This window comes from Rissa tridactyla, chromosome 7 (assembly GCF_028500815.1).
Source record: "Rissa tridactyla isolate bRisTri1 chromosome 7, bRisTri1.patW.cur.20221130, whole genome shotgun sequence".
Taxonomy (NCBI): domain Eukaryota; kingdom Metazoa; phylum Chordata; class Aves; order Charadriiformes; family Laridae; genus Rissa; species Rissa tridactyla.
The window spans coordinates 43,150,432-43,163,944 of record NC_071472.1 but is presented as its reverse complement, the minus strand read 5'-3'; the positions used below and the strand labels follow the sequence as shown (position 1 = coordinate 43,163,944).

At 43.4% G+C, this 13,513-nt stretch overlaps 1 protein-coding gene across 5 annotated transcripts in view; it reads left to right on the top strand.

Annotated features, from left to right (window-relative positions):
- AGAP1 (ArfGAP with GTPase domain, ankyrin repeat and PH domain 1) overlaps positions 1-13,513 on the top strand; it is a 380,161-nt gene that overhangs the window by 329,600 nt on the left and 37,048 nt on the right. For all 5 annotated transcript variants that reach the window (XM_054209386.1, XM_054209385.1, XM_054209383.1 and 2 more), the window contains one exon: positions 5,934-6,156. In XM_054209386.1, the coding sequence (XP_054065361.1) occupies positions 5,934-6,156 (223 nt within the window). The remainder of the gene's footprint in view (positions 1-5,933; positions 6,157-13,513) is intronic.

The following is a 13,513-nucleotide window of genomic DNA, read 5'->3' as shown; positions in this document are numbered from 1 at the left end:
ACTTTCCTTTGAAGAAAATGAAGAAGTTTGACATCAGTTACTTCCGTTTTCCTCCTGTTTTGCCTGGAGAGGGCACATTTGCCATGGTAATATTTTCAAAGAGGTAGACCTTGATTGGTGTTTTTTTGGTTTGGTTTTTTTAGGGTTACTTGTCAGAAGAAACCAAAGTCATTGCTCGTTATATCTGGATACTAGAAAACTGATTTGGGATTTTTTTTTTTCCTCCTCTTTGTGTTTCTTTCCCTTTTTTTTTATTTTTTTAAAACATATACTTAGTGTTCAGAAAAGTGTTCTCGAGAATACTTTGAGCTGTGGTTCACCTCACTAACCCCGGCTGAGGTCATTATTCTGGTGCTCTTTAGTTCCAGGGGTTTGCAACAAAGCCACAAAAAGGAAGTACTCTTGCTCTAAGCAATTAGTTGTAGAAGCAGAAGGATTGAGAGAACTCGTGCATTTTTATTTCTTTGATATTTGAAAGTCAGAACTTTTCCTGTGATTTTTTTATATGTGCTTAAAATGGAAAAATATTCATTTATTTTTCTTTGGGTATAATTTTTTTTTTTTAAGACTTGCTGTTCAGGATTTTGGCTACTGGTCTAAGCCATTCTAACATCCCAGTTAACTTTAAAATGAATGTTCGTTTGGAAGTTCAAGTGCTTTTGCATGACTAATTTGCTATCTGTGTATTTAGCAATCTTCTTCATTCAGTCACCCGCCAAACCAACCTGTCATCCCCTGCCTCCTCCTTGGAAGGCGTGAAGGGGAAGGGAAGGCGCATTAAGAGCCATTTAAAATCAAAAAGGTTTTTTTGTACTGTCAAAATGTGCTTCACATGCAGACTGGTTTTAATTCCTTCTTTTGAAAACTGTCAGATATTCGTATTCCGTCCGTAGGAGGTGGATCAAGAGCAAAGGCAGCTGCCCTGTTTGGGATTGGGAGCCCTGGCTGGACTGGGCTTTGAGCCCCAGGACTGGGATGCTGTCAAACCACCTTGTTGACCTGCTGGAGGGACATCCCAAAGAGAGATTTCACAGGGACTTTTCACAGACAGAGAGAAATAATAGCAACATGAATAAATTAAGGTCTTTACGTTCCACTGGCTAGTAATCCAGCAGGTGATAAACCAGGAAAAATGTTGTTTTGGCTGGTATTTTACCATATGCAGCCCAAAGCGTCTCTTATTTGTTACTGTTCTTTCATATTGACCTGGTAGTCATTCAGATTTGATACAGTTCAAGTAAAAGGCATATAACATGCCGTGCTGTATATGAGAAGGATGGAGTCTTCAAGTGACCTAGATGTATATTTAGCTCATTTGAAGTCCTGGCTGCCGTCTGTGAGCAGACTGCCGTGGGAGCGTTACTGATTTCTGCTCCAGTCTGTCTGTAGGGCCGTGGGTGGCATTTTCCCAGCCCCTCTGTGGTCACCCAGGCAGACTGGGAAGGCGCAATCCCTGCAGACAACTTCCCACACCCACCCGTGTCCTTTCAATGGATCCATGATCCGTTCCGGAGCCCACGCCATCCCTAAGGTGTGTGTTTCTCTCCCCGGTCTTGCACATACCCCAGTATTTATGCAGCCAAGCTAGATGTTTCATCAGGAAAATGATTTTGCAAGAAAGCAGCGCTTTTTTTCTCCCCCTCCATCAGCCAGGTTGTTTTTCATCCAGATTGCTTCATGGGTCAAGCTGGCCACGCGTGCACGGTGCCAGCAGAAGGGATGTGCCAAGAACACGTTGCTGAGAGAGGGCAGAGTGGGACTGCCCTTTTTGGCAACACTCAGCGCTTCGTTTGTAGCATTTTGGGGGACAGGGGGGTTGATTTGGGAATCTCAGCTGGAACCTTAATTGTTTGTATTCTTGTAGTTGATTTAAACCTTCTTTGACTCTTCTTGCCATTTGGCCTTCCTAATTTTTAGGCCCCTGTCTTTTCTTTTGAAAAATTTGCGGTATTTCCAAAGCAATGTATCTTAAAATGTAAAGATGCACGTGAGGTGAGCCTCAGCCTGCTGCTTTTTCTGCCAGGCTTTGCTTTATTTCCTTCTCTCCCTTTCTGCCTTGCATGGGCAAGTCCTTACCCCCAGAGCGTTTAGCATCACAAACACCAGCGCTCCTGTGGAAAGCTTACGTAGTTTGCATCTTCACAAAGCCAGAAGTTTGGGAGCAAAGGAATATGAGATGTTGCTGTCCCTCGGCTCTATTCAAGAGCCATCAATCTTCCACTTCAGAAGTCTCATTCTTCCTCTTTCTGGAGCTCTTTGCCTTTTTAGCACTTCATCACAGCACTTTGTTTCACCAGGGGATTTCTGCCTTGTTGTATGTTAATCAGCAGCAGTGGTACCAGCAGCATCTGTGTGCCACCAGCCTTCTGGCCCGTTGGAAGTCTCAGACTTAAGTTTTTAAGTCCTTTTTTTAAGCGTCCCATCGCAGAGCAATAGACGAGGCTCTTTAGGTGCTGGAGTTTTTGCCCGAGAAGGTCTTATTTCATGTTTCAGATGGAAACTGATGTTGCCTTTTCCCAGAGCGTTGAAGTCCCAGTGCTGACTTCTGTCTGGAGAAGGCACTGAAGATGATGAAATTGCATTAGGCAAACCCAGACAAATTCCTGCCCCCGAAGGATTTTAGCTCTTCCAGTCTCACCCCTTAAAGAGCAGATGAGAGGAGAAATACGTGTCACTTTTTCAAGATATCTGGAGAGCATGGAATATCAGGTCTTTTCCGTTGTAGAAGAAAACAGGGAGGGCTTAGAGAGAGAATCTCATCGTGAGTTTTCCAGTCCAGGCGTCTAATAACTGGCTATGGTGCATTTTATATTTGAGAGCCAAACACTGAAGTAAGAGTTTGGGTGGCCCTGGGAAGCCTATCAGACCCATCACAAGATTCAATTTTATGTTCAGAATAGGAAAAAAAAAAAACTTTTAAGGAACAGAAAAGATGTAAACTTTTCTCTCTTTTGCTGCAACTCCTTGCAAGGTGTCTTCACCCCCTGCATCTCCTTCTTTCTCTGGCTTTTCTGCTCCTCCCACTCAGCCCAGCACTGCCTTGCACGTGCTGAACTCATCAGGACTTAGCGTGATTTGCCATGGTTGCCTTTCACCAGCAACCTCACGTCCAAAGCGATGAAGGAGATGGCAAGGAGGGCTTATTCCCCTAAAAGAGCTCTTCCAAGAGCTTTCACCTTCAAATGATCGATCTGATGGAGGTGCAAGGCAAAGTGGGGAGGAGGTTATTAGAGAAGGAGAGAGCAAAGCACCTTTAAGAATATGGGCAGTTGAAAATTGTAATCTGGGACTGTTCAGTGATGTTTAAAAGGTCATATTTTGTTTAACAAATTGTAAGTAAAACACAGAAAGGAAACTAGCTTTATAGCACCTATAGCTGCATTGAATGGGCTTTTTCCTTCTTTTACCATCAAATTTGGGTCTATGCATTATGGAGAAGAGCCTACCACATGCTTGTAAGTATTCTGAGCATCCTCCCATTCAGAATTACTCTTAGCATCAGCAGGAAAAGTGAGCTGATTTTTGATCATCTGAAAAAAAAAAGGAAAAGGAAAAAAAACCAGCTTGAATAGTTCTGGCTTACTAAGCACGTGCGGTTCTTCTCAGTAGAAATCAGTCGTAACGAATTTCAGGCCTGAGATTTAAAAAGCGCTCAACTACATATGAGAAGAGGAAGATGCAGGTAGGAGCAACGAATTGAAATCCGGGCCATCTGTGAGCAACTTGCCTTTATTATCGGTGGGTAGGGACTTCTGTCATATACTGTACCTCCTTTTGAGAACAATTTTTCACGTGCATACACTAAAACAGATGTCATCAGTGGTGTCATGTCAGGTTTTTTCCTAGAATCCATCGAACAATGGCACTTGTCCAAGCTCCTTATTGAGCCTTGTATTGCTCCGCATTATCCAGTGGTTACTAAGTCTATTTTTTTTCACTGGATGTCTATAGTAAGTTCGACACTTGCCTTTCCTAGTTTGCCACCTTCAAACTCAGCCATGTGTTATCAGACTATTGAACTTTAAAATGCCAGCTTGACAAAATTCCATGTAACTTTTTGGTTATCGCTTTGGTGGACACCTTCAATTGCGCCAGCACTGTCAGTTGGAAGTCAGTGAATATTTACAAAATTTATTCAGTTAGGCTTCAAGTTACACAGAGGTATTTGGTAGGGAGGTCAGATTCTGAACGTCGGTTCTGTTAGAATAATTGGGAAAATATTAATCAGTATTTTTGCTCACGCTTCTTTGAGCTCTTTGCACTTCTTATTTTTGTGAAGATGACCCTGGCCTTTGCAGGTCATGAACAGAGATTTCATTCCAAGGCACAGTTTGCAAATTTTAAATTATTATCTGCCCTGTTTAAGCTTTTACTGACAAATTGGTATTTTGGGATTTTTAGTGAGTTTCAAATATACTACTGGTTCCCCCACTGGCAAGACACTGAAAGTGTCTCACCACTGATGGAGGGGACCTGAAGAAAAATGCAGGAAATGAGTTTGCTATGGTTGTTTTACCAAGGACTTGGAAAGCATGGAAGGAGTTTCATCTCACTTTATTTTTTGGAGATCTGAAATGCTGTATATTCCTAGTATAAGACTTGGTACGGACAAGAACTTTTTAAACAAAAGATGTGTTTTTCTGCTCAAGTGAAATTAGGTGGGGGATTTTTCTTGTTGGGGATATTTTTAGATTTCTAACGACCGACTGAAAAATGTCAGTCAGTGCCTTCAGTGAAATGTGGGACTTTGCAATTAATATTATCTGCTTTCCTTTCATATTTTTTGATCAAATGTGACGTGGCAAAGAACTAGGAAACTTTTTGTTTCCATGTATTTCACCTGCCAAAAATAACTTTCTGGGTTTGGGTTACATAAAGTAGGTATGAATCTCTGGATGAAATCTCCCCGAATGGAAGGGGACACTGGAAAATCATTTTCTGTCGGCTTTAAATTTTATTTAGATTTGAATAAAAATTGCCTGCCCTCTCGATTAATCACCATTTTCCTGCTTGGCTTTCGCGATAGCCTACTAGTTCTTTGGGAGGCCCAGGGTAAGGCGAGAAGAAAAGATCTGACAGCAGGGGGTAGAAAAAAAAGCCACCAAAAATTCCTCCCATATGCCTTTCATTGCATTTGTTAAAATGAGTGTTTGTTGGAAAGAGGGAGACTCATAAAAATCCAGATTTAAATAACACGGGACAGCGACAAAAAAACGTGAGCATCTTGGGAGATGACTTTGAATTTCCCGGTTTTTGTCAGGTTTGGCACAGCCTTATCGTTTGCAGGGTTATTTGTGTGTGTGTGTCAGTGGAATCCTTCTGGCTCGTACACTAAAACCGGAACCGTTCAGAGTATCGCATTTTCATCTGAGTACTTATCTCCCTGATCTCAGAGATGAAAACATACCCCATAGTGTGTTAGATGTAAAAGCCATATGTAGGTGATGATATAGATGGTTATTAAGGCAGTTGATATAGTTAGCAACAGAGACATTGTATCTAGTCGCCCTTTTTTTTTTTTCCTCCTTTTTCCCCTGTAATTGGCTATGAGTGGCTCTGCATTCCCAAGGAGGGGCTTTCTCCACTACTTCCTCGTCAGCTGCCTGCCACTGCGGTTATATTTTCTTTGTTTCTTCTTTTCTCTCTAATTCATGTTTTTGTTTTGACTGAAGGTGGAATGATGCGTCTTTTGTGACTCCCCCCTCCACAATATTTTTTTTTTTTTTTTTTTTTTACTCCTTGAGGGTTTCTCAGGAGTGTTAGCATCTCCACGGGGCAAAATTGACCCTTCTGTGAGACCTTCCAACTGCGCTTTTGAACGGGACGCCCGCATTTTTTCCCCCCTGGGGCCCTAATCTTTATCCACAAATATTAACTAGAAAGTTTTGTTAGGTTTTTCGTTGTACTAATTGCTTGTGTCCCTTTTTCTGTAGACCCCGACTGGGCCAGCTTGAATCTGGGAGCCCTCATATGTATTGAATGCTCAGGTATACACCGCAACCTTGGCACACACCTCTCCCGGGTCCGCTCGCTCGACCTGGATGACTGGCCCATAGAGCTCATCAAGGTGATGTCTTCTATCGGGAACGAGCTGGCAAACAGCGTCTGGGAGGAGAGCAGCCAAGGCCACATGAAACCTTCGTCAGACTCCACAAGGTAGGCTTTCCCACTCTGTCTCACCATGGGCGAGCGGGCAAGCGGGATGTGATGCTGCCCGTGGCCAAGGCTGGAAGCTATGAGCACATAAATCTTCATTTTGACGTTGCAGTCAGAGGTGGTAGGGCGTGACAGTGTTTTGCAATATGGACTTTTAAAATTCTTCCTTGGAGTAGGCCTTATAAAAATTAATCTATATATATCTACACTGCATGCCCAGGAAGAAGGTGTGTTAAAGGGGGGGGTGCAGGTGTCGAAAGTTGAGTGACCCCGTTACTTTTTCACTCTTGTGAAGGTTTCCTTAGCAGCTCTACAATTTTTTTAATTTTTTTTTTTTTTTGTTCGATTGACTGACCGACAAAACAGCGGGAGATTGAAACCTCCCGCCTGGTTGTTCCTCAATCTGAATTATACTGTAATGTGTCTCTTTGTTTCGGGAAGACACAAAGTTCCTGGCTCTTGGACTATCAGTTGGTGATTCATAATCTGCCTTCAGTAGTTCAGGCTCACCCAGGAATTTGTACCTGGCCGTCAAGTCTTTGGGTTCTCATCAAGGATGTTGAAAGGTCCTGCTCACTGTGGACTTGCTTTTTTTTTTCTGTGTGATATATCTGAAGGCGTAAGTTGATGGGGGAATGTTTTTCCTGAGAGAACAGTATTTCACCCACCAGTCATCGCTAAGCACAGTGAAAATCTTCATTATGCGATGTGGTGGTCTACCAAAAGCCAAAAGTTTTTTATACTTAATTTACCTGATCAGTGTCAAAGGAGGAAGATGTTCTGAAAATAGAAAATGCAAGTGATAATAGTTATAACTAAGGTGTTGGCTTGCGAGGAGCAGAATGACCTCTGGCAGACTGTATTTCAGCAGGGGAGGTTCAGGCAGCAGAAGAACCTTCTGGACTACCTTGCCCAGCTGGGCCAGTCTTTGAAGTCATCTTCAGAAGTGCGTTATAATTGTCTTAGGGTGAGCTCCAGGGGAGCGGCCGGCATCCGAGCACCGGGTCAGTCCCCAGGCAGCAAACGGCACGGTGAAGCCTTATCTCTCACTGTTTGCCTCCTGCGTATGAGAGGAATCTGAGGGAATTATGTGCTGATTTTGTTTATGCGTGTTTCTGGATCCTGCTTTTCCCAGTACCAGATCAAGTGAAATATAACCTGGGAGCACATACCTGGGCCGCCTCCCTAGGGTGTAGGAGGAGGTTTGTACTCTTGTCTGTAATAAAATCAACTGTTTCTTATTGCATTATTTCGTTAGCACTGAAAAATGAATTTGTGGTGCCACCTTTGGTTCATCTTCGAGAATGAAGCCAGTACATTAATCAGGCTACTTAGATGAATGACTATGCATATAAAAATGTTCGGGGAGACCTACGCAGAGATTTTGTTCATACGTAAGCTGTATGTCTGCTCTATAGATGTATATTATTAGACAGCTAACAGAATGATTTCATCGGGTAGATTGAAATCAACTTATTGCTGCCTTTCAGTCATTAGTAATCCAGAGATCTTATATTGTTGCAAGTAACAAATACATGTTGCTCCTTACTACTGAGGTGAGCTGTAGACATACCTCAATACTAAATACTTTTAAAAGGAAAAGGCATGCTCTCAATTGGATTTTTTTTTTAAATATTATTTTAATATACGTATAATAAAGATATTACAATGAAAAATCTAAAATACGTGTGACTGTGATGAAAAAAGAGCCATCCATTTTAATTAAATTATTCAGGTTTTTATGTTTGGAAGTGAGTTTTACTTCTAGAAAATTAACTTTGTTCTCTTCGTATTTCATGCTCAGAGCTTATTTTAATTCTTGTTTCTGTGCATCTTTGTGTTTATATTCAGCTGTTGATGTTTGTCGGTGACATAATTGCACTTTTTTTCCTGGAATCTAACATTTTTGAACAAAAGGTATAAAGATTCATGTTTCACATATGCATTTCCATCCAGGTGTCTGAGCGAACACTTACGTGATGGAAGAGCTGTTAGAAAAAATAGAATTAAGATTAGGTGAAAACTTTCCCACAAAGAAATTGTAATCTTGGTGTGTTACTCCCATTTTTTCCATTGTTTGCAGTGGGGACTGAAGGGATATTTTTCACATAAATATCTGAAAGGTCTGCTTTTTTAAAGTGTGTGCCTCCTTTTGTGCTTTACTTTGGTCTCTACTAGGATCATAATCCTTCTGTCCGAGATGTGGCAAGAAATATTTTCAGGTTCTTTAGATATCTCGCTGCTGTTTGAAGTTTTGCATGAGGAATCCTATCAGAAGCAACTACAAAGGACCTGAAATGGGGTTAAACAAACCCCCCTTCTGTTGTTGTTGAGGGACTGAAGGGGGAAGAGGCAGCTGAGAGAAGAGGCAAGAAAGAAGCAAGTAGAAAGATGACTGCAGAGCTGAGATTTGGAGTGCTGGTGGAGGAGGGATGGAGGGAGTCCAAGGATATTTGGAGATCAGGGAAGAAAGAATCATTCAGCAAAACTTCTCCTGAAGGGGAAGAGAGCTGGTAGCTTGTGTTGTGGGACTGTCCCTGCTCCAACGGGTCAGTTGGAGTCTGAGAGCTGCTATATGCAGAGGTTCGTGCATTCAGTGTGCTCCTGCTTTAATGAGTTCTCACCAAAACCCCATCAGATGGGAGAGGACAGTACTCCCATGTTTTCCTCCAAGTTTCTCCTGAATTTGTTCATATCCCCGTTCCCTTCTCGCAGCTCGCTCGCGGCTCCACTTACTCCATCTGTCTCGTGTAGCACTGCCATCTTCAGTTCCACTAAATATACTCATTAATTCATCCTCCGTGGCTTTCCACATGTTTGCTCGGACCTTCACGTGGTTCCTGCAAGCAAAGTGTTGGAAACACAAGAACAGATTTCTTAACCATTTCTTAACCAAGCAGCAGTGAAAGACCTTAGACAAATACAGTCTTCTCATGTCTTTCATTATGATAGGCATGTCTCTTAACTCTTTCGTCTCCCACAAAGCCCCAAAAGTTGTCAGCACAATTATGGACCTTCCGTTAATAGACTTTTGTAGAGGGGATGAGACATACATGGGTTTCACCATTTCATATTGCATCTTTCTGTTGGAGATGAAGCCATCAGTGGAAACCCATAGGCTTTATGGGGCAAAAAAAAAAGGATTATTGACTGTTCCACAAAGACTGAATCTTGGGTTGGGAGGTTCAAGGAGCATTGACGTGCTGGGCTAAAAGGAGCCTGGAATTCTTGACATGGCTTCAAAAGGAGTCCCTTCAGCTTGGGAGAAGTCTGCACTGATCACTGAATTACTGCAGTGGCTTCCCATGTGTTTCTGTTGAGTAGAGGGAAGGGTGGAGAGACCCAGGGAGACCCAGCGTTTTGCAGGAGGGATTGCCAAATGGCTGATGCAGGCCATGGCATAATTAAGGAGTCTTACTTGGGAAAACGTCACCAATCTTTATAAGAATAGAGCCAATCCAGGCTGTGAGTACAGCTCCCATTTTTAATTTTATACATTCAAAAATAAGTTGAACTGATACCACGCTTAAGCCACATCAAACATACCATACTGCCCTTTCCTAGTCCACTCAGATTCTCTTAAAAACTCTTTCTCCGAGAAATTCATGGGGAAAGATAAACCTGAAAACATATTTTGAGGGTCAGAAAGGCTCTCAGATTGGCGGATGTGAACTCAAAGCCTGAGGGTTTTGTAGCAAAAGGCATTACTCCTGTTGCTTTTGTCAAGGATCTATTGCCCAGGTATGTCCTCTAACGTTAACACGTGCCAAGTCTCATCAAGTCTGAGAAGCTGCTTATAAAATAAGCAGATCTCCAGGTCATCCGGCGCCTCTGGATCAAAGGCGACACCTTGGATGGCCTCTAGCATGAAACTGGAAGGCAGCGCAAGCTATGGGAGCACAGGTGCAATGGGATCCCTGAGGAAGCGGCGTAGAGCAAAGCGGTGGCGTGAGGCAAAGTTCAGGCTGAGGGTGTTGGTGTGGTTACGGGGAGGAAAGAGGAATAAACACAAGCTCCCGGTGAGCACAAAAAGTTGGCGAAGCGGCAGAAAACCCAAGTGTGGGCGAATACGCGCATGTGGAAGGGAAGGGAGACCAGCTGGCCTCTGAACGATGGTGTCTGTGGGTCCGTGATTAGGTCAGCTTTGGAAGGCTGGTAATTGGTTCCAGCAATTACCAGCAGCCCTGAGAACCGCCGCTCAAACTTCGGGAGCCCTGTGACAAATTGAAGCTGACTGCTGGTGAAGGAGTATCGACTTCCCATTTCTAAACAGGGGGATCATTAGTCAAGAAAAGCATCTTTTAATTACTCACAGTAAGGAAAAAAAAAAGGGGGGGGGGGGGGAAGGAAAAAGATCTTTCAGTATGGATCCTGCAACAACTGCCGTTTTTTTTTTTTTTTCCAAGTGCATTCAATATTAAATTTATTGTCTTGGAGGGGAGGCATTGAGTGGGGAGAGTTTGCCTGAGGTCCCTCCTTCAGTAATGCGGGTTTAATTTGGAGTGAGAAGTCAAATTAGAGTAAATCAATGTTGCGACAATTAACTGGGTCTGGGGATGAGATCAGGATTTTCCCTTCTAATTGCTATTGATACTACTTAAGCACACTCTTAAAACATTGATTCGGAGTGGTGCGACACAGGAGTAGCCTGGTGGGGCAGGAGCAGAACCGCTCCATGGAGGAATGTCGGAGATGCGGTGAAACCAGCTTGGGAAGTCTGCGCCATGTTTTGCCTGGGCCTTTTGCACTGGTACTTAGACTTAACAGATCTTCAGCTTTCTTCTGGACACACCTCACGTGTTTTGCATTCTCCACATACTACTCTTGCCCACGTGGCTTCTGGTTTGCAGACTTGCTTGCCACCATCGACTTCCTAAGACGTTGTTGGCCTTTTCCAAATGAGATGAGCTGCCACTATCCCTCTGCCCATTCCAGGAGGTGATTATCTGCTCCTTGGCCCTCACCCTCTTTCTCTGAGCTCCCAAGGTCTCCACCTCTGTCTCGCTGGGAGTGCTGGGATGGATGTGCCAGCAACAAGACTGCCTCCACCAGCTGGAAGCGTATGGCCAAGAGAAGGGAGGGCAGCATCATATCCAGGCACCATCGCAGCCATGTTTTTTGTTCTGCTCAAGTGATGCTGAATATTTGCATTAGCTATGTGCAAACCTTAAAGTTACCTTAACCTTAAAAACATTAAAAGGCGTCATTTTGGCGCCTTTTTGAGAATATTCATAAATAGGAAGAACCTCCAACTCCATTAAAAGTGTATTTTTAAAGCGAGGGATGAGTGGTTAGTAGAAGCTCAGGCGTAGTTTTAAGCTCTGCCAAGGCATCCCCAAGCAGCAGCTCTTTAAGTGGAGCTTGGAGGTTGGAGCATCCACTGCAGTTGTGCTCGGGTAGTCCGTTTGCAAAGCAGTCCCCCTGTTTATTCTGGTTACCAAAGATTATAAGAAAATAGAGAGGTTCTTCGCGCTGTCTGAGAAGTCTGGAGTTGGGAGCCGGCGGTGTTGGGAATTGACTTTCACCTTACGATGTAAGATCCAGTTTGATCCCTCGCTCACTAATGAACTGAATTTAATGGTGTCAGAAAAAACATTATGCAGCTCGACTATATTTAGCAGACACTTACAATCCAAAGCTGAAGCCTGGCGTGCCATTTCCAGGCTAGCGTCCGCTTATGCTGAAAAATATTAAACCATACCTTCTTTTTTTTTTTTTTGGGTAAAAATAATTATTCCTTCATTATGGACAGCACAGATAAAGGGAAAGCCCAGGGAAACAGAGTAGTTAAGATCCCGGTATCGTATCCTGAATCTTGTAAGGATGCTCCATTTCATCTCTCTCTCATTTCTCGTTCCTTTTGGCCATCGGATTGCTGTTATAGTCCTGTTGGTCTCCGATTCCTGGCATAAGGCCGCGGCGTTACAAATGGGGCCTGGGGGAACATCGGGACCTCTCTATCCGCAATTGTCAGGTCTGGTTTCTTAGCAGTTCTTGGCCTGATGAGGTCAGTGTTTTGTGCCTTTTCAGTGCTCCTCCGTGCTTGACACCTTTCCTATTTCAGGGGTGGGGGAAGGGTGTTTTTAAAAATAAATAATAATTAAAAAAAAAAAAAAAAAAAAGATTTTATTGTGAAGGGATGACCAGAACCCATCTGCAGTTGGGTGGCATCTGCTCCCCACATGTCACTTCCCTCATTAACAAGCAATTGAATTAATTAAATGCTACTCAGAACACGCATAACAAGCTACCGGCAGTGTCCAAATTAGCACTGATAATCAAGGATGATTTCCTTTATTATCCTGCTAAGTGGTGTGCAGGCTCTGATCTCCCTGTCTGCCCTCATCTATTTACATACCCCCAGCTTCTGCCTTTAGAAGCCGAGGTTATCTTACCTAGTTAATTTGCCACGATCACCAAGCATGGCGGATTGATATTCCTGCCTCTGCTGAAGCAAACCCCCCCCTTTTCTCCCCCTTTCCTTCCTCCCCGAGCCTGGTCCTTTGTATCTCAAGCTCACTGATAAATTAAAAGCCACCCCTGTGGTCTCTCAAGTGAGTAATAGAGGCAGAAATTTCATTTTGCAACTGGCTGATTTAATGATCCAAAGGGTAATTAATGGCCTGATTATCTTAATGTTAAATATGTCCGGCAGCAATTACTGTGACCTCCCGCTTGTCAAGGTCCAGGCTATGCTCTTCTTTCAATTAAGTTCTCTGGGGCTTAATGGTATGAATAAACTCCTCTGATTCTATCATTCCGGACTCTGAGATTTAAGCGAGCTAGGGGCTCGTTTGGAGTTTTAATCAGCCCGTCTTCTACTTGAGCGATCAGAGTTAACAATTATAACAAGGACAGTTTAACTTTCTTTCTCCCCCCCCCTCCCCGCTACTACTTCTTTATATTTTTATTATTTTTTTTAAGCGCTCGGAGGGAATTTTGTTGGCTGCAGCGGCAGCTTTGCTGGGCTAGTCTCTCCCGATATAAATTATCATGTGAATGCCGCTGTTTTTCCATTTGACAGGCTTAATTAATTGGCAGGAGCGCCCGAAAATGACAGTGCCACTAATTGCAACTCCAAGTCCATTTCTGTCATTGCGGCACGCTTGTCAGCGGGCATGCCCCACTCCTCGCCGCGGCCGGAGTTTGTTGACGTTTTCCATTTCGGTTTTCACATCTCGTCGGGGAACGTGATGGGATGTGATAGCCCAAGATGTGCCTTTGGGTTTTCCAGGCATGCAGTTTGTGTGCAAGAATGACATTTACTGCCAATAAAGTTTAGACAGCTGGGCTTCTGCCGAACCAACAGCTGCTGGGGGACTTAAGATTTGACTTAAGATCTTTCAGCAAGTCCTGT